Source organism: Empidonax traillii, unplaced genomic scaffold (genome assembly GCF_003031625.1).
Source record: "Empidonax traillii isolate 1590-97213 ecotype Southwest subspecies unplaced genomic scaffold, ASM303162v1 scaffold747:size309294, whole genome shotgun sequence".
Classification (NCBI taxonomy): domain Eukaryota; kingdom Metazoa; phylum Chordata; class Aves; order Passeriformes; family Tyrannidae; genus Empidonax; species Empidonax traillii.
The window spans coordinates 48,496-75,937 of record NW_020955940.1 but is presented as its reverse complement, the minus strand read 5'-3'; the positions used below and the strand labels follow the sequence as shown (position 1 = coordinate 75,937).

The 27,442-nt window shown below is 35.9% G+C and overlaps 1 protein-coding gene across 1 annotated transcript in view; it reads left to right on the top strand.

Moving 5' to 3' along the window:
- The window catches only part of LOC114066229 (syntaxin-binding protein 5-like), a gene marked incomplete at its 3' end in the record, with an annotated part of 75,307 nt that overhangs the window by 5,840 nt on the left and 42,025 nt on the right, over positions 1-27,442 (top strand). The window contains exon 2 of the mRNA XM_027900756.1: positions 11,540-11,637. Coding sequence (XP_027756557.1) covers positions 11,540-11,637 — 98 coding nt within the window. The remainder of the gene's footprint in view (positions 1-11,539; positions 11,638-27,442) is intronic.

The following is a 27,442-nucleotide window of genomic DNA, read 5'->3' as shown; positions in this document are numbered from 1 at the left end:
TAATGATAAATAAGATCACGTTGGGAAAGATTTTTTTCCTATATACCAGAGTTTGGATCTAATGTTAGATGCAAATCCCTATTCTGTTGAAACTACCATCACAAATGACACTTCTAAATTAGGTTATATTAATTTTATGAAATCTGTAATGAGCAAAAGGTATTTTTCTCTTTTTAAATGTTTGTATTAATTAGAAATAAAATTCATCCATGATAAAGAGCACAGCACATTAAAATCTGCTTTTTAAAGAACTTTGAAGATTTTTGAGGTACCTATGGTAGTGTAACTGGATTCACCTGTTTTGGGTTTTTTTGCACATATCTATGCTTTCACATCACTGTGTCTAGTTGTTAATCAAGTATTAATACTAAATGCATTAATGCAGACCTTTCATAGCCTACACATGCAACTACAGCTTCAAAACTATTTTCAGACTTTTAAGGTTGCAAAACAAAGCACTCAGAATTTCCAGTTTTTTAAATTAAGTTCGCTTGCGCAGAGAACTTTTAATTACATGACCCCGTATTTCTTCTTTAGGTTTAATTTAGCAAAACAAATAGAGTTTGCTCATTGGAAACCACTTCAATATTTCTCTGCATACTTAGAACTCAGAGCATGCCTGAATATTAAGTTCCCTATGGACTTTTGCAACAGAAGTGCTCACCACTGTAGTTCTGAAAGCTTTATAAACGTTAATGAATTGACCTTCACAATATTTCTGTGAGATGAAGAGGATATTATTCCCGCTCTATAGATGCCATGGAAAATCCCAAATGCCACAAACACTTAGTGTCCACTCTCTTGATTTTCCATATTGACCTGCTTTACGTCTGTTTTTCTTGTAGCACATTTAACATGTTTATACCACGTCCTCCCATTGCACCTCCCATTATTTTCACATTTTGTTGCATATACTGTGCACACCTTTAGGTGATCTTTAGGCTCCTTGTTCCTACTAACAATTTATATGTCCACCTTAGCCAGAATGGCTCTGAATTTCCTTTGTCTCAAATGACTACTGCCTGGCAACACGGTGGAACTAAGATATATGAATATCATCAACCTCCACTGTCTCAAACTGGTCAATCACAAAATGGGAAAATTATTAGCAGCCACATGTGAAAAGCTTAATTCATGACCATTGGCTTGCTCTTTCAGAACACTAAATGATAACAGCATTGATAGAATTTTTTTTCTGCATTTTTCTGTCTGAACTGTACCTTGCACATTCCTATTTTGTACCAAATAGACAAGTTTGGCAGAAAACAGCTCTTAAAGTTTTTACTTTAGTAGACTGTACTATGCATGGGGGAGGCAAAAGTTCTATGGCAGAAAAAGATAATTAAGGACAAGTGGAGAGCAAATTCATGCTGCATAGATTATTTTAGTTCATGTGTGTTCTAATAGTTCTGCTTTTTATGGTTGACCTTGCATTTTTAACATTTAAGAGTCATAAAATATCCTGAGTTGGAAGGGACCTACAAGGATCACTGAAACAACTCCTGAGTTCACAGATGGAAATCCAAAAATTAAGCTATTTGCTGTAAATTTTGTGTGCCATTTCAAATGTGTTTTTTGAAGTTTGGTTTGTTTTTATTTTGTTTTTTTTTTTTTTTTTAAATCCGTGGAATCATAGGCTGTGCTCCAACTGCTAGTGGTAACTGGACACACTGGATATAATGTACATCACCTGTGGGCCACCAGTTAGTTAATGAGAATTTTTCTCACTATTGCACTGAGAAAAGCAGTTTTTATTCTCTTCTGGGAGGATGGAGGAAACTCAGCCTGGTTAGCCCACATAACAGGAGCGTTCTGATCAAAGAGCTGTCATGTAAAACGTTGGTTGCATAAGCAACTTCTTTTTCCCTACTCATTTCTGAAAGAAAAAGACTCATACTTAATTTTTTAAAGAAATGAATGAGAAATTATTTAGAAGATAATGGATAAAAATATGAAGTTAAGATTTTTTTTCCAAGTAGAAATACAAACATTATGTAAAGCATGCACCTGTCCTCAGCAGAGGAGGACTAAATCTAAGACAGATCCCATTCTCCCTTAGTTTAGATGAGTATCCATTCATATCTGATTCTTGTTCTGAGATGTCTGATACTCCCTGGTGTAGGATGTATGCCCAAATCCCTTTTTGAGGTCTGTGTGAAAATACTGTGAAAACTTAGTTTTAGTATGTTCACTATAAACTGAGACAATGAAGCAGTAGAGAAGTGAACTAATATACCCTCCTAAACTACATGAATGCACCGGTCTATTGGCTCTTCTAAGAAAAAGGGATTATAAAATCTGCTTATGGGGTGCATAAATTTGTCACAATGTGTGTTAGAATCATTATAGGGGAAAATTAGAGGAGTGCAGGATTAGAAGTACAAGTAATGTGCATCTGTGGAGAGGAGAGAAAGCAATATTGATAGGTACAGATGGCTGGCAAGTATGCCCAAATGTAATAAGATGTTATCTTTGTGCAGTGCTGTGTCCATTCCTAGCAGATCACCAGCAAAGGCTATGAATAATAAAAAGTGCTAGAGACAATCTGTCACCTGTCTCTAGGGTCAAAGTCTGACAAGGTACACTTTTTATAGTTCCTGTGAAGTTAAGTTGCATACAGTAATGAAAAAAAAAAAAATCCCGTAATTTTTAAGGCTTTGAGTTGGTGAATGCATGGACTCAAAAGTACCCTGATTGAATTCATTGGTTCATATGTAGATGCATGTGTATATGGTAATATGTCCTTACGCAGAATTTGAATCCAGTAAATTAAAAGTAATTGCTTGTGTTCCATTTTAAAATCTGTTATATAAGCATGCTGTGAGGTCAGACACTCAGAAGTCAGGTCCCTTATTCAGATAGTGTTCAATTATGTCTGTATGTGTGGCAATGTAGTCTTTATTTCATCTTTTTATTTTCTTGAAGTGTCTGCTTATATTTTGCTCCTGTTCTCCATCACATTTGTTTTGAACAGTGCCCAGCATAATGGGAATGATGGATGTTGTTCTGTGTGTGCTCTTCACAACAGTTCCTATTAGAAAATCTCTGTTATCCACTGGACATCACAAAAAGTTATTCTAAATAAATTATGAATGCTTATCTCCACTTTATTCATCCTGTTCCATCTATTGTACTCCTTAAGTGTGATGTGCTTTCAGTTACGCGTGTCCATCACCATTTTTGTTACAGATACATCCCATTGCAATTGTGGATTAATTGTAGTGGGTCCTAAGATCCCTAGTTTATTCATTTTTTGTCCCCACATATGTTTTTAAATGCTCACTGAGTGAGGCAAAGGCAGGAAAAGTGGCATGATGTTATGTAAACAGAGATCTTGGATATGGTGTCTTCATTTTTGTCTGTGAGCTGTGTCCTTGGTAGCATTATGGGCAATGCAGAGGGGGATAATAATGTGTAAGATGTGCTGGATTTCACTGCTGTTAGAGGGGAAAAACCTGCCACAGAATATCTCCATTTCATTTGGAATGTATCTTCACCATGTGTGAGATGAGATGCTGGCCACCTTCAGATAAAATTCTCGATTTGACACCAGAAAAAAAATGCTCAGACTGCACAGAGCATGTATACAGGGAGAAGGTAGGAAGAGATTAATTATGAATTAGTATTAAATAGTAAGCAACATTGTAAATGCTAGTAATAGCATTTGTATACAATAGCGTTTGTATACAAGAATGCCAAATTATGTTGCAAAATAGATTTTCACGGGAATAAACCAATAAGACAGATTATATCAAAGTAGAGTTTTAAGACTGTGTTTCTATAGCTTCCTCCTCTGCTTCTTCCCTCCCCCAAAAAAGAGACCCTGCCCTTCAAGAACTTTAGCACAGTAGCAAAAATTTTTAAATCCTACAACTTGGCTGATTTAAAAAAAAAAAAAAAAAGAAAATATTCTGAAAGCAGAAACCAAAACATTTGCTTCAGAAGAGTAACCACAATCAGCCATAACAGAACAGAATATAATCAGCCTAAAGTAGCAAAGTTTCAGAAAATCCAAAAATGGGAAGTCATAAAAAATTAATTAGAGTTGTTGCTATATTGGTCTGATGTAAATTTAATAAAAAGTTTGGGTTTTTTTTAATTTCTCATTAAAGTTATGACTTTTTTTATTCTCTCCATCTACAGTAATACTGAAAACAAAAATATTTTCCTTTCAGGGCTATCAGATTAGTTTTTTACAATTCATGTAAATACCCATAAAGCAAATCTCCATCAGATAGACGATATTCTAAACTGAGCTGTTCCTAGAGCAATACAGTTAAATGATGCAGCAACAACAACACCAATAAGAACTGCTATTTGAATTACTTTGATTGTAATGATTCTCCATTTGGACAGAAGTCTTGCTTAAGTAGGTAGGCCAAACTGAGCTTTGAAATCAGTGGTTTAGAGTTGGGGTTTTTTTAAATAATTTTACATGAAATCCAAGGCCAAAGATAGTTTTGTTAACATCCGTGGCATTTCTCTTGATTGATGACCTATTTCTTCTTGCCAGTTTAAATGGCAACAGTGTGAAGTACATTATAGCATATTTACTGCAAATGGATGCAATTCCTTTGTGTTCTCGATTTTTCCTCCCTTTCTGTATATTTGTCTAGGTTTTGCTGGGTTTTTTTTTAGTTTGTTTGTTTTTAAACTTGGTAGAGTTCTTTTAGAAAGAATAGGAAAGGAAGAGGCGAGATAATTTTGCATACAACCTCCTCCCTTGAATTTAGGACTTCTCCAAAGGGCATAATACCTTCTTTGGGATTGTTATATCCAGGTGTTACCCTGTAATTTATTAACTTACTGCTATAATTCAGTGCTGTGGTAGATGTAGCAAGACAGTGTAGTTGCCAAGCAGTTGCTTGGCCACAGCTACTCTGATTTAAATAGATCAAGCAAGTAATAATAAAATTCAACCACTCTGCTTTGGGCAGGTGGGATTGGAGTAGACAGTCTGCAAAGTTCCCTTCCATACTCAGCTGTGAACTGGGAATAATGCAGTTCAAAGATCAATGTAATTTTATTTATTTGTGAAATTTTTTCTTTCTAAATTACATAATTTTGTATTTTCGATACACTACAGTGTATTTCAAGGAACAAGCATGAGGAGAATGCTTTCTGAAATTCAGAAGGCCTTATTTTTCCCCTGTGGTTTACTTAACTTGGCTGTTTGTACCTATATGAATCACATTTAAATGGGACCATCCTTATTTGATAGTCTTTAGCATCCAGCTTGCAGAACTGAAAATAACAGTAGGAAAACACATCTCTGAAGTATCTGCAGAGATTTTCGTCATGGAAGGAGGAACTTTAGAGAGGACTGCAGGATTCCTTCTTCATTTTATTTATTTATTTAAAGCTTATTGTCTGGAAAATGCCTTTGGATGCACTTTATTTTTCAATGCCAAGCAATATGAGGAAATTGAAAAATTTTATGATATGTGGTTGCATGTTTCAAAGAACAGTCATATGGTCTGCAAATAGACTTTTTAATAACAGTAGAGTGAAAACAATACAATGCTAAAAATGTAGACTTGATACTAATTTTTCAAACCTTGTTTTATGCTTTTCAAGTACATTAAGATGCTTCCAAAAAAATATTAACTGACTTGCATATTATACATATGATTTATTTAAAATACTCTATATTCTCTCTCATTTTTCCTATAACTATCAGTGTATAATATTTGTGAAACTAAACTTTTAAAATTCAGGTTGTGTTTGAAGTCTGCTTTAGGTCCAGGACAGCTATTTTCTCAGAATTCTACTGTAGCTAATTAAGTTGACCTTTTATAACAAAGTAAGTTTTGGAATTTAAAAATTACAAGACAAACCAAATTTGCCTATTACTCAAAATATTATTCTTCTATGCCAAGAGTTGTGTATTGAAATAACATGAAACTCTGATTGTTCCCTGTGTGTATCTTTTCTTCCTGCCCCTGCATTCCCTATTTCAGTAACATTTCTCTTTCTCCCTAGTGTACCCACATTTTCTATGTTTTTTTCTCTACTGTGTTTTTCTCCACTAATACTGATCTCTTTTTTCTTCCTCTCTCTGTTTTACTGCTGCTGGTGAAGATAATAAGCTCATAAGAAATACCCTGCTGCGACAAAGCAATGGTCCCTATCGCCCAGCAGTCAGTCTCTGACAGTGGCAGCAGAATGTGTCACTTAGGGAGAGTAATAAGTTGGATCACTTTCTGCAGTCCATTCCCTTTCTAATCTCCCATCATCCACCATCACTGGATTTGAGATGTCAGACAATGTATCCTTAGCTGGTCCTTTTAAAATCCATTCATCAATAATGTCAATGAATTTGTCTAATGCCTTTTTGAGCCTTCTGAAAGTGTCAGCCTTCAAAACCTATGGCAGCAAATTTCGAAAGTTCATTATGTTTTGTGTAAAGAAGTATTTCCCCTTTTTTTTTTCTTCCCTTTCTTTTCTGTTTTAAATCAATCTTTCATTTATTTTTAATACCTCTGTGGTTTTGCCAAATATGTTTAGCTTACCCACTCACTTGATTATGCAAATCTGAGTCATATGCCCCCACAACCTTCTCCTCTCCAGACTGAAGTTGCAGCATTTTTAGTCTTTCCTGATAAGGTCTGTGTCCATCACCTTGAGCATTAGTTGTCTTCCACAGGGAAGACAGCTCTGGATCAGGTCTGTCTTTACTTCTTCTGATGTGGAGACTAGGGCTCCATACAGTTCTCAAGTAATGGGCTCACACAGGTTTTATATGGCAGCAAAATGATGCCCTCTGTGTTATTCTTTGTTCTTCCTGCTGATGTCCAACACTACTTGGCTTTTTGAGTTGCTGCTGCATATTAAACCAAATACTTCAGAGGAATGCCAATCATGCCCAAACTACTTTCCTGGGTTGCAAAGGCAAGTTCCCTATTTAGCATTGTGTAGGCCTGGTTAAGAGTTATTTTTTCCCCTTCTAGATGCCTTATCTTACATCCACACTGAAGTTGGCTAATCAAATTCTTGCCCAGTTAAGTCAGATCTGTGAGCTCTTTCAGGAGTTTGTCACCATCAGTACTGAATTTCACTGTCTAAAGGATCTTACTATGAGCTATGAACTTGGAGATTTCAGTGTATGTTACCTTTTATAGATGATAATAATAATAATAATAACAATAATAATAATAATAAATTGGTCCAAGCACTCATCCATGGAGAACTACACTTGTAATTTTTTTTTCACGGTAAAAATCTGTAAAACTCTGTCCTTTGTTTTCTGTTGTCTAACCAGCTTTCAGTCCACAAATAAACCTTTTTCTTCAGTCCCATGACACCTTTGCTTCTTTAATAACATTGCTATGGAATGTTATTGGAAGGCATTTGGTAAACTTATGTATATTCATATCCCTTTTATTTACATGCATGCTGACAGCTTTGTAAAATTAGAGAAAACTAATCATACAGGATTCCCCATTGAAGAAACGCTGCTGACTTCTGCAACAATCTTTATCTGTGTGCTCTGTTAGTCTTTAATTTACCACCTTGCAGGGATAGCAATCAACCTTCCCAGTCTACAGCTCATTTTTGTAAGTGGCTTTTCTCCAGATGACTGTTTCTAGCTTTACACCAAGAAAAAGTATTATCTGTGGGTACCTTTATCTGAGAACAATTAAGAAAATACGTTTTTTTAAACTATTCTCTGAACATGCCTTGAAGCCCTGGTTCCTAATATAGGTTGAGAGCTAGATGGAATTCATGGCTTGGGTTTGGAAAGTTTTAGCTGAGCTCTGACTTTTACAGAAGATATTCCTTTGAAAAATGAAAATATAACCAATAAAAATGTCTCTCTCCTGTATTGTTTACTCAGGTTGGAAGCCTAATGATATCTTGTCCTCTTTCCATTTTTCATGAGTAGTGATCAGTTTTACCAATCAGAGATTACACAGAAGTCCATAAATGAGGGATGTCATGGTTTTATAGCAATATAATACATGGCAGCTCATCTGTAAAGGCACCCATTTTCACCACTACAACCTCTGAGTACCACAGTACTAAAAATAGTACTGTAATGGTGAAAATGCTGTAATCATTGACATTTTTTAATTTCCTTCATGGCTGAATGAGAGGCTAGAGAGGTTTTAGTCAACACTTCATTCTCTGTTTTGTAAACCAATCAATTGCTTCTTCAATGAGGTTTCTGCATGTGCACATTGGTCACAATTTGGAAGCATCCTGAGCCACAGGTTTAGAGTACATACCTGAATTTTGACAAATAGACGTATTTCAAAAAAATATTTACCTAGGTAAACCACGTTTGCTGTCAGATGTTACACAAGCACGGGTATCTATAAAATATTAGCAGAAAAGTTATGAATTTGAGGTTTATGCAAATTAGCAGCAACACTTTTGGCTATTAGCCCCATTAACTGGCTGATACAGTTTAATATTTGGTTTAGTTCTGCATTTTCTGAAACTATTTAGAAAATATTATAATCACTTTTTAAAAATGGTGCCTTTGCAGTCTGATATAAAACCACCACAGACAGAAATTAAGAAAAAACTCTTATACTGAAAAATTGCATTATGCACCATGTGAACAATTATACTGGATATTGCATATTAGTACTAGTGCAATTTTTTTTTTTTTTTTCCAGCTAATGAAATATGTCATGGTATCTTAGAAAAGGATCGTTATGTTCTGTGCAAGATATTAAACTGTTCATTGGTAGATTACTAGCAAGCCCAAATAATCAATTTCCTGTATTAAAATAGGTAAATTGGAGGTGTAAAGATTACTTTAATGACAGATACATGCAATTCACTGCTTTAAATTATTTAAAAGAAGATTTAAGAGAGAATAGCAAAGCCGATCAAAGATTTATGCCAAAAATGTGTCTGCATTTGTAATTGTTCTGTTTCAAAAAATTATTTTGCATATTGCACATAAACTGTATGTCCTAGGGAGCACAGACTGCCTCTAGAGACAGCATGGCAAAACGGGAGGCATAAAAGCAGTCCTGGCTCCATCTGCTGTCTGGTTTTTTTTTTTGTTGTTGTTGTTTTTTTTTTGTTTGTTTGTTTGTTTGTGTTTTTTTGTTTTTTTTCTTTTTTTTCATTCTCTCTCTCTATTTTTTTCTTGACACCTTCTTACTTGGGACATTTGTGGTACCTAGGTCCCATATTTCTTTGAACACTGACTGATTTTTTTAGCATACTTTTTCTGCTTTTGCCTGTGATTGAGGTAGTTTAATTTTGGGGAAAAAAATCCACTTTGTTTTGTGTTGCATTCATAAAAATTTCCCTACTGGAATTAGTCTTAATACTGAAATTTGGAAAATGGCTGCAAAACAGTAATAACACTCTGAGGTCAATCCTAGACTTCAAAAATTTTTACTGAGCTATGATCCTGAAAAGATGTACATCACTGTGCTTCTAAAACATAGTCCTACCTTAAATACAGGGCCCAGTTAAAATTTCCAAATGGGAAGTCTGACTACAGATTGCAGAAATACTGAAAATACAGTGTGGATGCTAAATATGTAGGCAAGAATGCAAGTAAGTCTTTGAAAAATTGATCTTTGCATTCTTGGGTCTTAAAATTAGTACTGAAAGCTCCAGTCATAGCTAAACATCAGAAAGGCATACTGTGACTGGAACTGATAGAAATTAAAATTTTATTATAGAGAGAATTTCTAAAAATTAGCAATTAACAAAAGATAATTGGTGAAATATATGGGCTTTTTTTTTTTTTTTTCAGAAAAGGAAGAACACTTATTCACCAGGATAGAGAATTTGCAAATATAATAGCAAATTAGTAATGCAGTTAGGCTACATAGTCAATATTCTAGAAAACACTACAGTTCATGATTCCTAATGAGTTTGTGACATAAGAGGTATAACCATTTTTGTGGTGTGTAAGTCTAGTTGCAGATTAGATGTCAGAACAAAAAACTTTATATCCTAACACTTAAAATGAGAAGATGAAACAAACAAAAAAAACACCCCAAACCCCCCAAACAAAACAAAATTAAAACAAAACAAAACACAAACAAACAAAAAAAACCCACAAAAAACCCAAGCAAACAAACAAAAACCCCGTAACAACAAACCACAAAGCAAACCAAACCAGAAACGGAGTTGGGGAGGTCTTTGATAAATGCCTACATTAACATAAAAAGTGAGTTACTTTTCTACAGCTTACTAAAGCAGCATATGCTTCTGGATTTTTGCAGTCTAGAAACCAATAATTTGACATTCTTTAAACAACCTCCCTTATCAGCAATAATTAAGATAAGAGACAAGTAAGATCTCTTTTAAGGAAGTGGTTATTTGCTGAAAAACAGACATTTGGTTGTTCCCAAACTGCTTGTGAATATCAGCTCAAGTGTTTCCAGCTGCAATAGAAGAGTTGGAGTGATACAGCTGTGAAATCATCAGCTGCCTTTTACTCAACAGGTCTGCAATTAAGGAGTCCCTTTTGTTGAAGCTGTTCCACAGGGAACTGCTGAATGCTTCAGCAGACGTAGTTCTTGAATGAGATAATTTCATGGAAGAAGAAAATATCTCAGAAAGTTAAATTTCATTCAGTTCAAAGTACTTCCTCTCCAATCCCAACCACATACTAAAAAAAGAGTCAGTCCTAGAGTTCAAGGTTTTATTATGTTAAATAATATAAAACATTATTATTATACTAAAAAAGTACAAATTTTAACCCATTTTTATGTAAGCACTCACACACAAAAAATTAATTAATGGTAATTTTTTATGTGTACTTTTGTAGTCTAGTTATTTTCAATTTTATTCTTATGTTAATGTTCTCACTTATTGGATTTTTCCTCATAAGAATCAAGCAAGTCATAGTGGTCATAATCTCCAGGTTAAGACAACTTAAAATATTGAGACAGTCTTCAAGGATGTGTTGCATCATGCTCAGTTCATATATTCCCCAAAGTATCTCTTCAAAAATTAGAATTAAAAGCATAGTATTATAAACAGAGATTAAGAAAGGGTGAGTGATTCAGTTGCTCATTCTGAGAAGATCTTCTCTGGCATCTTCTTTTTTTAAATTGATATTAAGGATTTTTACTGTGTAGACTCAATTCAGTTTATTGGTTTATTGGATCTCTTCCCCTGGACATGTTCCATTTCTTTCTGCTGGAGCTGTTCTGTTGAGGCTGAGGTTATTTCTGACAGTGTTTTGAAAGCGTATTATGTGTCCTTTTTTTCAATTTACAGTTCAGCTGCCTTGCATATTGAGGTTATTTTTCAGTATACCACATAAGCAATATATGGAAGCTGTATAATGACATATACTTTGCAAGCTACTTAGTTGCAAAAAAACCATTGAAAATACTACTGAGGAAAATGCATAACTAGAATGTTTTGTGAGCAAAATTCACCTCTGTATTCAAAATACTGTATCTTTTTGAATACTTCTCTTGAAGTATTCTCTATACAACGTACAGAAAAATATAGATTCTCTTCCTGTACACGTCACATAAAACGCTCATGCTGTTATCTGTTATCTGTGGTTACAGTTCAATCACTTGGCTCATTTGTTCTGTTACAGACGGTTCGCCATGGTTTCCCTTATCTACCCACTGCCTTAGCTTTTGACCCAGTTCAGAAAATTCTGGCAATTGGAACAAGAACAGGAGCCATACGAATGTATCCTTTCTCATTCAGAATTTACACCATTTCTATGTGTTTGTAATACAGTCATGTGAATTGCCTTCTACCAGCACTCAGGTAAGGTTACGGTTTATGTTATGTTCTGCTTCATTTTGCTTTACTAAATGGACTGGAAAAGGATGTGCTGTTGAGGAACTGACCAGGTCCTGAAGGTATCCAAAGAAAAATTTTTGATTGCATTTTTAGCACATGGATTTGGCATTTATTGGTTAATATAGAACCGAATCGATTATTTTCAGCGTGAAAAGAAAAGGTAGACAGCGAAGTGGTAATGAGCAAGTTGTGCACGTTGTGCTAGCAATAAATAAATTCATTGCTGCAATGCAGTTAACCAACTGTAGACATTTTTACTGTAGATATTTATGTGTGAAATTATTCAGACTCTTTCAAGTGAATGGTGGGAAATAAGTGATTTAGGACAGAACTCATCTCTTCCCAGAGGAGAAGGTGAAACACTGTAAAAGTACTTATTTGCTTTCATTAATAAAAAAAGTACTTCAGGGCCAGCAATTTATATGTTTTTTTTTATACAAGTAGCAATTTTAGGTTAGAACTCTACACAGAATAAATGTAATATAAAAGTAATGAAAATTTGAAGACTTTGATTTTTAAAAAATCTGAGAATATTTAAATGTGATATATTTCAAAATGTTCTTCTACATGATTTTCTTAGTTTGGCATGGTTCCGATGCATTCCAATTTGGTGAAAATGCATACAGAGTAAGGGGAAAAGGAGAAAGAATATTGAAGGAAAGTTTAAAAGTTACAGGATACAGAATTAATACACCAATATTTTTTATAAGCTTTTTGTAGCTGAATGTTTATAGTAGGGGACAATGTTGTATAAAATACCAATCTAATATTTTCTGGTGATTTTGTTTTCCCTGTTCCCAAGGTAACTATAAACCTGATAAATCCAAAGGCAAGTTACAAAATAAAGAAAAATCTCCTCCTGGAGAACCAGCCTGTGCTTCATGTAACATGATTAAAACTTATTTCCTCCATTTTTGTAGGAATTCTTGGCCTGAACAGTTGCATTTTCATAACCCTCATACTCTATCTGATCCAGAACTTCTCACAAGACTCAACTAAACTTCTAGTTATGTGACTAGCTTTGCTTTGATAGTTCTGTCCTTAATATTTGCCTATATGAAGTAGATAAAATAAATTCTTTTCAAGTATAAAGAAGAAAATCCCCTTAATTTGTGCACTTCTAGAAAAATGCAAGCCCAGTAGTCCAGTCATGCTTTCTTCTTTTTAGAGGTATGCAAGGTTAGAAAGCTGGAGCTTTGTGTCTGGAATTTTCATTGCTATCTTCTGTGAGTGAGGATATTGGGAATTTCATGAGTAATGCAGAGATAGGAAGAAGACCTTGGAGAAGATTGACTCCTGAGCCTACCTCTTCTTTCCATTTCAGCAATCTGGTTTTTCTAGGAGCAGTACTGTCACTGGCTCAGCATCCTGTATCTTTATAAATCCCTACTTTGAGAAAAATGCAGATAAAGAGCCTGAATTAATACAGGTTCATATAAAATTAATTTAAACCTGCATGTCTCCATTCACACAATTTCATTCTGCCTTGAATATGATAGGTAACAAAAAACAACTCATTCTATACATACGTTGTGTTTGGCTGGTGCTTCTAAACAGTGCTGTGAATAGGTTGAAAGGACAGACTATTTGGCTACCATCAGAGAAATTAACCCAATTATTTCTTTGTTTTTTTATTGGTATCACCAAAAGGGCCCGGTTTGGATCATGCTCTGTTGTGCAGGGCAACCCAAAGGCATAGGAAGACTGAGTTTACGTTGAGTATTCATGCAATGATGTAGAACAAGTTTTCCTGTGACCAGTGTAAGTCACAAAATGGTATTGTTGCCTCCTTGTTTTTCTAAAAGTTTCACAAAGCATTAGTGTTTCGGTTGGTCAGAAGTTAACAGGTCTCAAAAGGCAAGCTGTTAGAAAAAAAAAAAAAGTAGTGTGTACTTCTGTGTTGAGAATTAATGTTTAACATCACGCCTTCAGGTGATCATTTCAAGTGATCCAGCAGCACTGCTGAAATTGACTATGCTAAATTGGCCTGAAATAGAGTAGATTATTCATAAGTTGCCATTAGAATACAGAGATAAATGAAAGTTCATTTTGGTATGACAGTCAATTTGTCCTTTCCTAGATTTCTTTTCAGGGTGCTTAGATGCAACTGCTCTAGCTTCTATAGCACTGGGAATTGCTGTTGCTATGCTCTACCGATCCTAGCAGTCTCTGTGGGATCCTCAAGGAACTTCAAAAGCCAGGGAAGGTTTTACCTACAGTGGTGGCTGCTGGGTACTGGACCCTCATAGGGACACCTGTGCTCTAGCCCACAGAATGAGACTGCACTCCAAATCATCAGTGAAGGAGTATCTTTCTATTACCAGCACAAGCTAACAAAATCTACAGATAAACAGCCAAAACCCCACTCCTGAAGCAGTTGCTATGGCATCTGGTTGTTCTTTTCCTTTGTCCTAAACACAACATTTATTTCCCCTCTGAGGTCTTTTCTCCTGTTTGAAACCTTTTCCCAGTCCCATATCTTTGATCATTGCTCAGATCATTGCTGATACCACTCTACCTGGAATACCCTTGCTTCAGCGAAACACATTCAGTTGAAGAGGGGCTATAAAATGGAATTCCTTTTCTTATTGTCTCCATATCCTTCTTCTCTAGTCCCAGTCTGGAGAGTCTTCTGATGCTACACACAGTAAAACAAAGTCTCTGGTTAAGAGGAGGTTCTGTATCACCTTAGAAGGAGATGAGAAATTACATAGTTGTTCAGACTGAAATCTCTTCTTCATTTCAGAGGCAAAAGAGAAGTCTTGGGGTTTGTCACAGTCTCAGTTTGAACATATAGATTAAAATAAGCTTTGATAACTATGATATTCCAGTAAAAGATCTGAAGAAGTGGCATGCTGTGCTCAAATTTCATGATGTGTATTTCAATATTATTATTTATTCAACTGGCAAATGCTTGTTAAAATTCATGATAGGTACTTTCTGGAATCACCAAGTCCTCTCCCTCGGAATTCTTCCATTACATCAAAGGTGGGCTTAGCCAGTACAGTCACTTACTTCAAACACAGAGAATACAATATCTACATATTTTGGTATTGAGGTGCTGATTACTTAGTGGTCAACTGCAGCAAGATATTCTGAAATAGACTCCTATAGCTATTATCTTCTTCTCTTATTATTAAGTGAAAGTTTATCTTAAATGCAGTGCAAAGTAAACAGCCGACTGGGTCGAGAATGGCTTCCACACCACTGCAAGCTTATTCCCCATCAAACAGGTTTAAATTAGTAATATGTTTTTGTACATATTATAGTGTTGTATTTTTTTGTCATTAATATGTATTCTTCAGACTAATGGGCTCCATATTGTCATGGATGCAGGTTATGAGGCATGCAAATCCTCATTTTCTCTCTTTGTTGCTTAAGCGGAAATGGCCATTTTATACTTGAGCAAACAAAATTATTCTGACTCACTAACACATGAAAGTGGAAGTGTTGCTCTGCCCCCGCCTTTCACTCCACTGCACAGTCCTGACACTTTTTTTGCCCTGATTCTGGTGCTTATCAGATATTTCTGTGAGCAATCCAATGCACTAACCTGGCAAAATACTTTGCTAGGTTACTTTTTTTGCCAGATTAGTGAACTGAATTATCTGTTGTTACCTCTGACGTTAGTCAGAATGATGCAAAGAAACTGGAAGGAGTGCACAGTTGGGACTGGACAGAGAGAAATGGGAGAGCAACAAAATTTTGGCACTAAGGAGCAGGTTATTAAATTGACTTGTCATACTGTGTGAAATTGCAGCTGAGAAATCCAGCTATGGGAGACTGGAGCTGTCTGTGAAATTTGCTACAAAATGTAAAAATAGCCTTTCAATTTTGAGTGGTATGAAACATAGCATCTCTTTTGCTTACATTTAAAAAATCTTACCATGAAGCTATTTCCAAAACACAAAAATTCTTACAGATTCTGCTCAAGAAAGATTGTGCTTTAGGATTATATTTGGAATAATTTTTTTTCTGGCCTGTTTTATGAGTTTCTTCCAATGCTTTAATAGCGGAGTGATTTTTGAATCACACTTGGTATTGACAGTCAAATAAGGTACAGCAACACTTCTTTTAATAAGTACATTTTGTGAAAAAACAAACATGACTTCAAGAAGGCCAATGGCATCCTGGCCTGTATCAGCAATAGTGTAGCCAGCAGGACCAGGGCAGTGATTGCCCCCCTGTATTCAGCACTGGTCAGGCCACACCTCGAGTCCTGTGTCCAGTTCTGGGCCCCTCACTTCAAGACAGACATTGAGGTGCTGGAGCATGTCCAGAGAAGGGCAACAGAGCTGGTGAAGGGTCTGGAGCACAAGTCCCATGAGAACCAGCTGAGGGAGCTGGAGATGTTTGGCCTGGAGAAAAGGAGGCTCAGGGGGAACCTTATTGCCCTCTACGACTACCTGAAAGGACAAGAGGAAATCGCTTTTGGTTGTGCCAGGGGAGATTTAGATTGGACCTTAACTGGAAAAATTATTCCACTGAAAGGGTTGTTAAACCCTGGAACAGGCTGCCCGGGGAAGTGGTTGAGTCACCATCCATGGAGGTGTTCAAAAGTCATGTAGAGGTGATGCTTAGAGACATGTTTTAGCGGTGGACTTGTTAGTGCTGGTCTAATGGTTGGACTCAATGGTCTTGGAGGGTTTTTCCAACTTAAATGATTTTATGAAATTTTCTTTGTTCTCTCTGTGAAACAGCCAGTAATCATATCTTTGATTAGCGTGCCAAGTGAAGGGGAAGTGGAAATCTAAACCCAAGGTAGCTCTACTGAACAGCATGGTTCCTCAGCAGCTGATGTACACAGAGAGACTGTATTTCTGGGAGGCAGAACTGAAGCTTTTCTTGCACTCTAGAAAAAAAAAAAATCCGGCAAAGAAAATGAATAGCACTAATTAAGTCATTGTTTGCAGGGTTCTGAGTAGGCATGGAATTTTACAGTAGTTAAAGGAAATGTGGTAAAGAATGTTTGACATCAGGTTGGATGTACTTTTAAAGAAAAGAGGAGAATATAACTTGAGGTTTCAGTCTGTGAGAAGGATGGCATAATATCTAAATATAAAGTGTGACAGATTTACTCTCCCTGGAACTGCTGTCTCTTAATCTAAACAAGATTTCAGTAGATCTTTATCCTTAAAATAAGCCAACTGTGTTCAATGGTGTTTACTCTATGTGATTTATCGGGCAGATGGAATGGGGGAAGCACAGACAAGATCATAAAACCAAAGTTCTTTTGTTTGACTTGGGGGAATCATTGATACCTTTCATCTTTTATCTCACTGTGCAACGGATTTGAGATTTTTTCCAGAGAACTTGAGTAATTCAGGAACACAAACTTCACTGAGTCAGTACTCCTAACATAATTTCTTTTAAAAATTCCCCTGGAAATCAACACATAGAGATATGTATTTTTGCGTGTATAGATACCTAGACAGGTTATTACAAAAAGTAATTATTTTCAATCTACAAGAATAAAAAATTATTGTAAAATATGCAAAAATAATCAAATTTACCTGTATTATTCAATTCAACAGAACCAGAGTTTGGGGAGTTTTGCTATACTGAGACTGCTGTGCATTTGATTATGTATGCATTCATATATGCAGATGTACTAGGTTTCTGCATATATACACAAATTTGGGTCCGTTGGCCTCCCAAGCCTCTTTCATGCTTTTTAAGAAAGAAGGTTGAATATGTTGCAGTTAAATGTACTGGACTTCCTTCACTTTCAATTGGTGTTTATCTGGGAGATAAAAGCGGAATCTGACATCTGCAAGCAAATCTGCTGATAAAATATAGAGTTTCATGTATTTGGAGACAGACATAAAACTGGCATACAGGTAGATTAATTTGACAGCATTTTAATTGGAGCTGATGACTGCATTTGTGAACACTATCTGAAAAAAAGTGCTTTCTGGGTGTTTGCTACAAGATTTTTTTTTTAGTATAATAAAAAAACCCAACTTACTCTGATATTGAAGCGATAACTAGTGGTGATAGTCAACCACTTCAAAGAAGTGATACATCTTAATTAGACCTTGTGTGAGCTTTAGAGCTCTCCCTACCTTTTTTGCTAAAAACTTTCTGTCACCCACAGAAGTGTTGACATGCATAGGAAGTGATGCACATCAATTCGCTCTGCTTTCCAGTCTGCTAATTATCTTTTTTAGACAAATATCCATGACCTAAATTTGGCAAACATCCTGAAAACACAGACATTTGTAGTCATACTATACACTTAGTTGTTTATTTTGACTCCTTTCTTCTTTTGCTTTTATCTGGCAGATACTCTTCATGGTAGAGAGAATTGATATATTTCCAAATAACCTAGGAAAACTAACATCTAGCAAAAAGACAAACCCAAAGTACATAGGCACATACACACTGGGAGTCTTTTAGTGTTGTGAAAAGAGACCTATATTTGTCTGGTTACAGGCACTCTTTCCATTTAAATTCTTGTCGACTTCTTGAGTTAGGTGCCTTTAGGTGCCTGGCATGTATGTTATTTATGGAGGGAGAACATGGACAAAAGGCAGTTGTGGAGAGCTGAATCTTTATCCTGAGGTAGAAATGCTACAATGACCCTGAACAATTGTCTCTGCATTGGGAATGCCAACATAGAAGAACTTTCGAAGTTTTTGGAACCAAAGAGATCCACCTATGAGGATTTTCTGCAGCAAGGAATATGGACCCAGATGATGGTAGTTGCACAGGAGATGGGACAGACATAGTCACACACTATTTCAGCCAGAACCTTACATGTAGGGGGAGGACAAAAGCACAGTTTTTCCTGAGGTCTGAGAAATGGGGAGATGGGCAAAACAGAAACTATGATCTCACTCTTCCTTGAAGTTCTCTTCCCTCATCCATGGCCAGTTCACTCCCTCTTTCCCTAACTGACCTAGTTTCACTCCAATTCTTACAGTTCTCAGCTTTCTGTTCCTCAGCCCTACCTGTCTTTTTTTTAGTGGCATCAAACAAGCAGTATTCTTTCAATCTCCATCTTTCACCTGACCTGTGCAAGGCAGTCTCTGAATAAAATTTTTTTCTAAGGCAACTGTTCAAGTCAGGAATCAAGATGTTTCCCAGATACAGCATTCAAAGCCACACATAAGTACAAAAGAAAGAATCAAAAATGAACATCATGGGAGAAACCAAGTTTGACCAAAAGAGGTTGTGGATCAAGAGCTATCAGAAAATGAATTGTTGATGCAGACAAGTCTTAGAGGGCATCAGAGTATGAATATTGGAATTTGATTCTTTTGTACTATAGCTGATTTCTGGTTGAGTTTTTTGGTGATTGCTCCAAGAAAGCTAAAGCCCTCCTCATCCAATACACTAGATTTTAAGCAGCTACAGCAGGTGCATTTTAAGTGCCAAGGCTTTTAAAGGAGTTTGAGTTTCTGTTTTCTTATTTAGCTGTATTTCCTACAATTCAAAATTGATGGCTCTATGACATATTTACATATTTCAATTGCTTCAGTAAGTAAATAAGGATTGACTGTATTATGTGGTGTGATCTGAGACAAACCAATTTCAAAGTAGATCATGTTATCTTAGCAAGACAGCATTAATGTCTAATTCATAATAGTTTCATGTGTTTGTTTCACACTGGAAGTCAAATGGTACCCCATAGGTTTGGAGATTTCAAAGTAACGCTTAAATTCAGACCTGACTGTCTGCGCCCATAGCTTTTGTCTTTGGTGAATACATTCATTTTATATTAACAGATCATTGGATAGCATAAACAGATTATGGTAGGGGCTGGAAACTAAGACCTCTCCATCCCAGGTGAAAACCCACTAGCCATGATTTCTTGTTCCATCTCTCTTAATTCATAAGTATTGCCTTCTCCCTCAAACGTCCACATCCTGCCCTTCTGAACTGAAAGAGTCAAGATTTACTGTATTTCCAAGGAGGGTCTGGTCAGGACATTCTACTTACAGCACTTTTATTTTAAGCAGAGTAACCATTCATTTTTATTCTTTGTTGTCTTGAGACACAAAGAATGTTGAACTGTTAATGGGGCATTTTTTCATGCTTTATAAGTACACCTTTTCATTCATACAATGAGGTAGCTGGTGGATAGAGGCACCTGCAGATTTAGAATTTGTTACATGGATTTTTTCGAGATAAAAGTTTTCATCTTTAGCACGGTTTGAGAGTTGCCTTTTCAAGTGCTTTGGCCTTTAAAAAAGAGTCTTTAACTTGATTCCTGCTGTTCATATCTGTAAAATAGCAACATATCTACCAGTGTCAAGAAGTCATTACATTTTTTAAATGTAATGCATGGCTGTAAATTTCCTTCAAGATTAAGAATAATACAAATACTTTCCAGAACTACAGACAAAGGAAATCCTTAAATACATTCACAACAAAGTGATGACCACTGTTGCAAACACCTCTGAATTATCAGGTGTGTTATAATCATGCTTCCAAAGGGTGTGATTTGTAGAAAGTGAATGAATAGCCATTCTTAAATGTATATTTCTCAATAAAAATAAAATTAGGTATAAAAATGGACCTTAAATTAAAGATAACTTACCTAAATTAAAAACGTTGTCCAAACCAAAGGCTTTTCAAGCTGTCAGTTTTCTCAAATAGGATGACCCAGCTAAAAAGAAAACAAAGGTAGAAACTCCAGTCTTTTCTGAAACAAGAGGAGAAGCACATTCCCATGTGAAAATCATCCCCAAGAATGTCTTCTCGTATGCTCCTGCAGTTTGTAGGTTGGAGCTACTTGAGAGTTTGCAACTCTCAAAATGAAAGGAAATATTAATGAAAAACTGGTTCATTTTATAGGTTCTTTCATCTTTAATTGATAGATCATTCTGTTGTACTTGAAAGTACAAGAATCACTTCATTAGTCTGACAGTGTTTACTACAGCAAAGAAGCTTTCTCAGATTTTAAGAGTAAATTAAATCACAGGGAAATCAATATCAGCAATAAGAAAACAGCGTAATTTTCATGGCTGTTGAACAACTTAAAGACTTGAGTTATTTTCCAGTTTTTTAAAAAAATGTTTAAACTATTTTTAAAGGAATATATATAATACTGTATGCTACATATTCCTAAAATTAGACTACAATGTCTGCTACAAGAAGGGACAGAAAAACACTGAGAGTCCTACTGGTTTGTTTGGAGGAACAATTATCTTCTGACTTGAAATCCATTAGTTAATTTAATTCTGAGCAGGCAGGTAGAATGTTGTACCTTATTTGTCTATTTTAGCTAGTCAGTGCCAGAGCTTACCTATTCTAGCCCTCTAAGGCTTCACAGACAAGATACTAAAGGACATTACATTAAGAGTGATTTTTTTTTTTTCTTGTACGTTCCTATCTGAACCAAATAAAGTCTGAAACATGGAGTTCACAGAAGTATGGTATAATAAGGTCTGCATGTTCAGTTCATTCATTTTTCCATTAGTCCTGCATCAGTTCTGTCCCCACACTTTTCCAGCTTTGCATCTGCTATTGTCGTAATTCTTCACCAACCTTACACTTCCGGGCCTTACGAGGAAGAGCTGGATCAGGGTCCTTGTCTACTTTGCCATACTGTGTGCTGTAGAGAACGTCAGAAACACAGACATCACACTTAGAGGAAATGAAGACGAAAGAATGAAATGCTGCTTTTTTGAACCACTGCATTCTCCTGTAGTTGCTTTTCCCTCTTCTCTCCTCTGAGACTGAGGTTTTATCATGAGGAGAAAAAGAGAAAATTTTGATGGTTTCTTGGAACAGTCTAGTTGGTTGCCTGCTCCCAAAGTACAGCAATCAAAGTGTCTGCTCTGGTTCCCCTGGCATGCCTGAAACTTATTAGAGGGACTGAAAGTTTTTCTGGTTTTCCTAGAGGGGTATCAGGTACAGCAAAATTTATTAATCTGGGCAAAAGCTACCAAAACCACTGCCACTAAGTAGTTTAAAGATTTCTTCTACTTTCCTAGTTTAGAATAGGATCCTGAAAGTTGGCAACTGAAAAATCCAGCAGTTCTGCTGACATGGTGCAGTTTCTGACATGACAGGTGAAACTTGTGAATGATGGAGATAGAAAGAATGTTCACAGTCTGTGTAATTGGTGTCATCCTTGCTATCCAGAAACAAAACTTCCCCTAGTGCCTAAGGGTTGTCTGGCTACTAAGGTCTGTCTGGCTACTTAGAGGTTGTCTGCCTCTAAGCACCACTTGATGAGGTTCATGGTACTGACCTGAATAAACAGATCTCCAAGTCTGCAAAGATAAGGAACCCGTAGTTAATCCATAGTAGGGTTATGGTATCATTCCTTGCTTCCGATATTTCCCATATTTAGAATATCATCTGTGTGATCATCAGCTCTTAGTTTTACAGGGTCTATGCTTTGACAGAGGGCTGCCCAGGAAAGACTCTTACCTTCTAGTCTAGAGCTTCAACCCAGGGCAAATACGTTGTGCTTCTGGACTCTGATATGATGTTGGCATCAGGATCTTAATTAATACACAATGGTTTAGCAAATCAAGGTTGTACATGCAAATTTGATATTCCTGAATTCTTGGTTTTAACATGCTTTGTTAAAACATTCTTGGTTTAACATTCCTTTATCACTTCAATGTGATTATGTAGTAAATAATTCTTCAAAATCTAGAGTTAGTTTTGCACAAGTGAAGGAATCACAATTTATTTTCTTGTAAATTTATTTAAATGTACTTTAAAACATGAGTGCTAATATTGAGTTAATCATTATGTAAAATAAGGTGAATTTCAGAAAAAATAGATTGTATGAAGTATCTCTCAAAATCTGCATTAGAAGTAGCCAAATCTATTTAAACCATCGGTTTGTTTTCCTTTTGATTAGCAGCTTTATGTTCCTAATTAAAACTGTAATTGGTTATCATCCTGCTTGCTAGAGATACCCTTAGAGTCCAAGTTTCAATTCAGTATTTCTCATTTTTGCTTTCTCTTCTTCTTAGTAGAGATTAGAAAGATCTAATATTGTCTATAGTTCCAGCAATGATTATAAAGGATATAAGGGAAAGTCTGTCAGTATGCCATGAAGCTATGAATGGCTATTTATGAATGAAGTTAAGCCTGGTATCAGAGACATAGAAGATCAAGTTTAATCTGCTCATATTGCTGCTTATGAAATAATTAAGTATCTTGGATGATAGAAAAAGAAGCTTACCCAAACTAGATAGTTTGAGAATTTCATAGGAAGTATTTTCAAGCTGCCTGAAGAATCAGCAGAGCCTTTTGGGAGGAGCAGACTCATGCAAGCATCTTTCATTAAAAAAAAAAAATAATAGGAAAAGCCATTTCTCACCAAGTTTCTTAAATGCATATTTAGGAAATTTCTTCTTCATCAACCTAATACAAGACCAACAACAACATTAGCAAGTGTCACTGAAGTGATTATTTTTATATTGTCCATGGAAATGTCGCTTTTTTAATTTTTTTTGCAGTTCTAGTCAATCTATGGTTATATAATCATAGTACGTATGCCCTGGAGCCTTGTTGTCACTGCTCATTGCAGTTATTATTCAGACATGATTCTGGAAATTTAGGCAGGGTATTTTTATCAACAGAATCTTGTAAAGTTATCTTTTAAAGAGAAATTGAGCTGTGAATCTCATGGGGCTTTTTTATTGTAAGAATTGTATTCATCAACACTCCATATAGAGTTAGTTATAGGAATTCACACATGTCCTCCTAGAATTCCTGCATTAAGTTTAGATTCTCCTGATGTGCATAAGCAACTATACTTATTTTTTCTTCTAGTGGAAATTATATTGAACTTATCACCTTTGCACATAGCCATCATCCTGCTCTTTCGCCAAGTTTGTTTAGGTCTATTTAAAGATTCTCTCTAAACTTGCTAAACCAAATGAATTTGTCACATTAGACTCCTTAGGTCTTTAATGTATTAAGAAACATAGCAAACTTTATCAAATCTGCACTGTAATATTGTGGCTTCAGCCTAAGTGCCGTTGCTTTTAGACAGCCATTGCTGTCTTCAGAATGTCAAAACCATTGTTGTAAGGGGACTGTGCTCCCTTATCTCCCATCCATTTTAAAAACGGTTTTCAACTACTTGAAGATTCTACCCAGGAATTTTTGAAGCCTTTTTAGGTTTTCATTGTGTTGACAGTTAATCATCCCCTTTTCTTCCTACCATAATTTTTAATTTTCTCTTATTTTGCAACCATGTCTTCAGTTGCATTGTTTTCCATTTGGGACTACCTGTAGCCTTTGGCCAACTGAGGAAGTTGTTGTCCAGTTTCATGACTTTTTAGAAGGTTGAGCAGTACCAAGAGATCAATATCATAGAACATTTTGGGAGAAATTATCATTAGTTTTTGGGGAATAATGTTTCGACTAAATTCTTTATTGTTATGTTCTTTTTTTTTTTATTTAATTTGCAAGATGCCAGTGTAAGATTTACTGTTTTGTGGTTCCTCACATAATCTCAAGTATCTTTTTAAAGTATGTGTTAATATTCATGCAGTTTGGGGGTGGGGATTGCTAACATCCATTCTGCTTCTTTCCTATGCTCCTTCCAAAGCATGACATAAGTATTGTTCAAACCTATTAGTAATTTACTTAGGACTTTAGCTGCTTGTTTCTGAACCTACATTTCTGATATATGCATCTCTAATAGTCTTACCCAACACACACATACACACACACACAAAAGGACTGTTCATAAAGGAATCTTTGCCAATATACTCTGTTAAAGGGTGAATCAAAGAAATAATTACTTTTTTATATATTCTTGTTTGATTGGTTCCTGTAGCCCTGGGTAACCCAGGTGATTCATCAGGTTTGGTTGTAGTTATTATTGTTTTCTAAGTTTGCCATTTCCAATGTGATCAAAATATTTCAATTTTTTTTTCCTACCTTTATCTCTCGTAATACTCTGGACACTACTGTAAATCTAGAGCAACTCTTCTGAGCTGAATGTGGTTATTCCAGATGGATGTTGTACTTTCCACCTCCACATAGCCTGAAGGAAATTTCCCCTCAGGTTTTATTCTCCTTATTAAAATAAAATAAAATTTTTGAACAAGAACATATATTTGCTTTTTATGATAATGGGCAAGGAGTTCTACTAAAGACTGGTTTTACATAAAGAAATTTGGATTGTTAGCCCAGATACTGTTCGTATAATCATAAAATTCTCATTGTAAACATTTTCTTCTATCCTTTTCAGGAAAAACAGCATCCATATTGGTTCCATCATATTTAATAGGTAACAAAGTCTTCACTAGAAGTGAGTTTAGGCCTCCAGGGACTTTTAAAACTAAGAAAATCTCTCTTATAAACCAATGCCTATGGGTGGAACACCCAGCAAAGTGCAGGGAATCATACAGTTCTGATGGATCTCAGTCAGTTTCTTTAAAAAGGAAGTTTAAACACTCTTGGGAAGCATTTCATATAAAGGAAGACAGAATTCATTTGTTTTCAGTGCTTCCATTTTGCGTTTGCAGGTTTCAACTGACTTTCAAATAGAACATTTAGAATAGTTCTAACTGGGTTTATTAAAATCTATACCAATATTTATCAAAACTACAAAAAACAACACTTTAGGAAGGGGGAAAAGCAGTAGCTCTTAGGGAAACCTTCAATCACCAAGTATCAAAATTATTAAAATGCATATTGGTAGAATGTTTTACAGACAAGGAAATTGAGGCATGGAATGGCAAACTGATTTGACACAGTCTTTAATAAGAGGTGGTTGAAGAGCATAGGTTCTTTGATTTCCAGGCTGGCACTTCAACCACAAGTTGTTGAATTCAGTGGCATTTAGCCTGAAAGCTTGTGTGCATGTTTCTGATGATGCTCTTATGTAATGTCTTCTAGATCATAAGGAATTCGGGATTAATTCCCTTACAGATTTGCATTGTGCTGCTGTAATAGCAACCTAAAAGCATAATGTACTAAGGATAAGTTAAGTACATACTATATCTTATTTTCCCCATATACTTTACCATTGTTGAGGCTTGATCCATGGGTTTTAGATTGCATATTACAATCACTGAATGGCATATGTATCATACGTGGATATTGTTCTCAGAGTTATTTTAGTTCCTATCTGAAGTGATCAAAAATTAAACAATATACACACAGAAACAAAAGAAGATATTTTGGCAGCTACATACTTAGAGATTATATTTGCATTTCGGGGTGGTGGGGGGAAGGTGGAACCAGGAAAATGCTGTGCAATGTGGCCACCTGTCAGGAAAATTACCACCTGTCTCCAGTCTTGGTCTTAATTGTTCATAACATTACCAGAACAGATAAATAGTGGTATCCCTATAAGTGAAAACAGTTGATTGATTGATCTTTTTTAATAGGGTTACAAACTATTACCCAGTTAGTAAAAGGCTAAATAAATTCCTTGTTCCTAGGTTCTGTAAGCCAAAATCTGTTTAAATGCTGCTTTAATTTCAGTCACAGTGGCAAATTATAATCAGTATTACTTAGGAGTTCAAATAACCACCAACTGTATCATTCATATTGTAGAATTCTGTTATCAGTTTCTCTCACCACTTTTCTCCCAAACAGGAATTCGGAAGCTTTCAGGTTCTCCTTTGTCTCTTCTTCCCTGTCTTTTCTCTCTTTGCGGAGAGATGAGACAAGGTTAACCACTGAACATTCCCTGAAATTATGAATGCATGTATGAAGACCTCAGCCTTCAGGAGCACATTGCTACTACTGCCATAGCCAGTCCTCAAGCTACACAGTGTGAATCACATCTCGAAGGAAGAACCTTCACAGGCATGTCCTATTTCTCCTTCTTGTCTCCAGCTATGTTTTGTTAATAAATTCAATCACTCGGGCAACCTCCCCTGCCACTAAATCACATAAAGCTACCAGGCACTCCACATCTTGCACCTTGAAATAGTTTTCTTCTGCATTCTTATGTTCTGCAAAGCCTAAGGAAACCAGTATGTGTTTTTCTGTAGCTCTGCACATGTATGTTTGTACAGATCCTGAACTGGAAGCCTAATATTGTCCATCTGGCTACTCTGCTGAGATTTTAACAGGAAAAGATAACCAGGAGGGAGGGAAGCTGAAACATCATCATCTCAGGGAGATGACACAGTCTTCTCAAAGTCTTCTGCTGTAGAATACTGTCCTGCTCTTGCAGAAAACTCTAATATTCAGTTCCAGCATCGTTAAACTACTTATTCTTCATATGCTGTGGTACTGCTGCTGTTTCACAAATCTGCAGCCACTTTTCTGCATCCTCTTGGTATTAGCAGATAACCACATTAAAGCTGTCTTAGCAAACCCAGGAATCCTTTACTCTTACCTGCCTGGCACTCCTCTGCATGTTACTGTGCCTCTGCACATTTCTCAGGTCTGGCATTTGCCTTTCATACTACAGAGTCTCAAAGCCTCTCAGAATTCCCAGTGAGTCTTACCCCATTTGTCCCTCTGCCAGAGCTGTCAGGTTTTGCAGAGTTCTGAAGTTCTGACCTTATGTTGCTACTGTTTGCAGCAGGATATATTGACCATATACACTGATATTTGTATGTGAACACAATGTATTTTCAACTATGCAAAATAATAAATAATTTGTGTTAAATATAGAACTTGGAGATCTGGCAGTCATAAAGTATGTAATAGTTTTAGTCTAGGCCTTCCTTGGTGACCAGTTTGTAACCAAGGAAGGAGCCAAGTACCCAGTATTCCACACAATTTTTACGTAAAC